The 3,574-nt window shown below is 39.6% G+C and overlaps 1 protein-coding gene across 2 annotated transcripts in view; it reads right to left on the bottom strand.

The window, feature by feature from the left end:
- Positions 1-449: 449 nt before the first annotated feature.
- oxsr1b (oxidative stress responsive kinase 1b) overlaps positions 450-3,574 on the bottom strand; it is a 64,261-nt gene continuing 61,136 nt past the window's right edge. For both annotated transcript variants that reach the window (XM_042067044.1, XM_042067045.1), the window contains exon 18: positions 450-3,544. In XM_042067044.1, coding sequence (XP_041922978.1) covers positions 3,470-3,544 — 75 coding nt within the window. In that variant the 3' untranslated portion in view covers positions 450-3,469. The remainder of the gene's footprint in view (positions 3,545-3,574) is intronic.

Here is a 3,574-nt window from a genome sequence, read left to right as displayed (position 1 = left end):
AAAGACGCACGTGCCTATCAGACTTTGTAACTCTGCAGCCAAATCAGCCAATCTCACAGCAGGGGCGTTTGACTTTTTGTAACTGCCATTCTCGATGGAAAACGTCTTTATGTAAAATTCTTAGAAAAGCACATATAGGCATTTCCCTTCCTAGTCTGATGTAGGCTATTGGTAAAATATCAAAAGATCAACTTTTCGCAGTAGTTTATTCTTTGTCCTGTAAAGAAACGAAAAAATAGCAAAACAAACAAACAAACCCCCGGAAGATGTAGGCTAGGCCTACTCAATGTAGAGGTATTTGGTCTCAGCTGATCTTTCCCCGATCACGGACATTCCCGTCACAAGCCACCCCGTTAAAGTTCAGCACCAGCAGTGACCTTTTCTCATTTTGTTTTCGGAAAGCCAAGAGAAAGCGGGAGGTAAAGTCAATTTAAGACAAGGTGCTCATGTAACAGCTGATATGTTCATTCTTTATTGATTAAAAATAATCAGAAACATGCTTGGAAGTTCAAAACCAACAAAAAGGAGCAGATTTAAGAATGAGTCAAAGTGAAAATAAAAATAAATGAAATTTCAATATTTTACAGTTCTGAGTTATTGCCTACAACAAATGAATGTGTGAAGGGAGTCTGTCCCCAATACTACAGTACAGATAGTACTGGTTATGCACTTAAGATACAATTCAGCACAAGTGACAAGCTGACAGATATGTGAAGACACAGCAAAACAAACATAAAAAAACTTAATTGTTGAATACAATGTTCAATGCGCTTTTATCAACCTGTGGCAACACAGAAAAAAAATCGATGGCACTGAAGTGATGACATACTTTGTATCGCTGTCCTAAATTTGGAGTTTGGTCAAACCAGTTCCAGTCAAAATTAAACAAAACCCCATACATGTTTGGCTCTGTTGAAGTGCTCACTCCTACGCAAATATGTCAAGCAAAGCACATTCTCTGAAGATAATCTTGTTCTGGAAGCTAATGATGTTACATCAGGGTAGTAAGTTGGTATATGATTTCCCAACAGGCCGAGCTGGCATCACTGGATATTCATGTGACACGAAGAAACAAGTTTGAGCGTGGGGATAGGTGAGGTTTGGTGTGTTACCAGAACAGGACCTTTCTTCTGGGAGGGCCAAGGAGGCATTGCAAGCACTCGTATTGGAGCGTATTTGAGAATCATTTTGGGTGTGTGTTGTGACTGGCACCTTTGGGGAACCTGTGTAGCAAAGAAATCAAAACTGACAAAAACCCAGCCCCTCCTACTCTAAGAGGGTAGGAGGGCAGAGCAAAATACACTGTGCATAATATGGGGCATTTTAACAGAGAGCCCCTCACACACACATACATGTTGCTTGACTCAGTACATTAAGAGAGAGAGAAGCCCTTCTTCAATCCAGCAAGTTCTACAACTGAAAATGCTGTTATTGGCTGAAAAAGGCAGACAGACTCCTAAATGCTGATCATTTTCATTTAGATTAGACCTGCTTATGATGACAAATCTTATCAAAGGCAGAAGAAATTGAAGAAAAAAAAAAAAAAAAGACAGAACCTCAAACTTGCATGGTGTCCTTTTAAAGGCACCTTCAAACAAACACTACCATCCTCTTCCCCTCTAAAGGACACGAAGGCCAAGAGTGAAACACGCAGTATAAAAACAAATCAAAACAGAAGTCTCATTATGTACATACTAAAGAGGTTAAATCAAATCTGCTTCACCCATTTGAGCAAATGCACTCACAATTTTTTTTCTTCCTAACGCATATGAAAGAAAAAAAATGATTCCAAAAGACACAGCTGACACCAACATACAAACACACAATTGTTTTCATCATACACAACACCTGTGGCTTCAGTTACTTAGCTGAAAAACTTTTTTTTTTTGTTTGATTTACATAGCTTTAAATAGATCACTGTGAGAACTAAGGAAATCCACTGACGGCGTCGCAAGAGCACTAAAAAAACGAACCCCAAAAAGCTACTTACGGAGATCAAGCTGCGAGTATAGTTAAGACTACGGAAATGTTTTTTGAGAAAGTGTGTGGAAAAGTATCTGATCTGGCTGTGTGTGTATCTGTGTGTGTGTGAGTCCATTTAGCTAAACTACGTGCAGGCTACGCTATGACACTTGACATGAAGCTATAACTCAATCTGCTGTAAATCATCACCCACTGAACTATTTGTAGTTGATTAATAAAAAAAAAATAAAAAAAATAAAAAAAAAATCACCCAGCTGAGATATTCTGGTTTTGTAAATCACTAAACTTCTGGATTCATTAGTTTACCATCCAGTCAAGTTACTGAGTCCTTCAAGATATAAACTAATGTTACCGCTAACAATCGGTTCCTAATATTGCAAAAAACAAAACAAAAAAAAAGCATAGCCTACTGTAATCTACACACTAAGTCCAGCTAACAGCTAACCGTTCACCGAGCTCAGGCAGCGCAGCGCAACATGTCCATACTGTGCTACATTAGCAGTTGAGTGAGCTACAGCAGTGATAACCCACAAGACAGCCGACTCCTAAACAGATCTGGCCCAGATCTGACCCTCGTCTGATGCCATAACTGCCATGTCGGTGCCAGATCATAGCCAGATCCATCCTAGAGTCAACTGGATGAGTGTGTGTGCGTGTGTGTTTGTGTGGGGTATCCACAACCAAGCCAACAGAACTGACTAGGCATTCACCAAGTGACTTTTACTGACCGACTAAACTGCAACACTGAAGTTCCCTTGCACTGGTTGGTTAGGGGACTGTTCGTATTTGTGGTTGTGTCGACTTGATTGGCGACTCTATGCACTGAAGATTTGATAAAACTGATAGGATGCTCTGTTGGTTTTGTGTGGTTGACCCCCTCTGGTTTGCACACAAAGAGGGTACTAAGAGTTAAAAGTTTGACTTTCAGTAATTGAAACCACATTCGCTCATGTCAAGAAATTCGTAAGCTCCACAATTCATCAGGGCGAAACAGGAACATCCCTATACATGCATTCAGTAGTTTTGTTGAAGAATAAGGCATTATTACATTTCTTTTTACCAGGACTTTAGGGCTTTAGTTTAGATTGTGCAAAATGTACCACGTTACAGAAAAAAAGAAAGGATGATGGAGAGAAAAAAGGAAAAAAGACAACATAACATAATAGAATATATCTGGTTGGTATTGAGAATTGCATCCTTCTACACATACGCTGTAAACTTTTGTGTGCTTCCTATGGGTTTTGGATTCTGATATACGCCATCACCTTCTTCCACCACTTGATGAAGCAGAGTGAAATGGTTATGTCCTATGGGACTGACTGACTGACGAAATGGGTCTTTTCTCTTTGGCAGCAGTGGTTTCTTTAGGGCCATCCACAAAAATGCATCAATTTGTCATTCTATAGTTTGTTTGGTTGTTTTTTGTCTTTTTTCACATTTTTTAGGCAAGTCACGGTCCCACTTTCTTTGTTTTTTTTCTTTAAGTTTAGCTGATGCTGAGCTGAGCAAATCCCATGAGCTTGACATCATCAGGGATCTCGGAAACCTCCACACCAGAAGCCTTGAGGGTACAAATAGAGCAAATAAATGT

The sequence above is a fragment of the Alosa sapidissima genome, chromosome 17, assembly GCF_018492685.1.
Source record: "Alosa sapidissima isolate fAloSap1 chromosome 17, fAloSap1.pri, whole genome shotgun sequence".
NCBI classification, from domain to species: domain Eukaryota; kingdom Metazoa; phylum Chordata; class Actinopteri; order Clupeiformes; family Clupeidae; genus Alosa; species Alosa sapidissima.
Note: the sequence above shows the minus strand (reverse complement) of the source record. Positions and strands in the feature narration are given on the sequence as shown.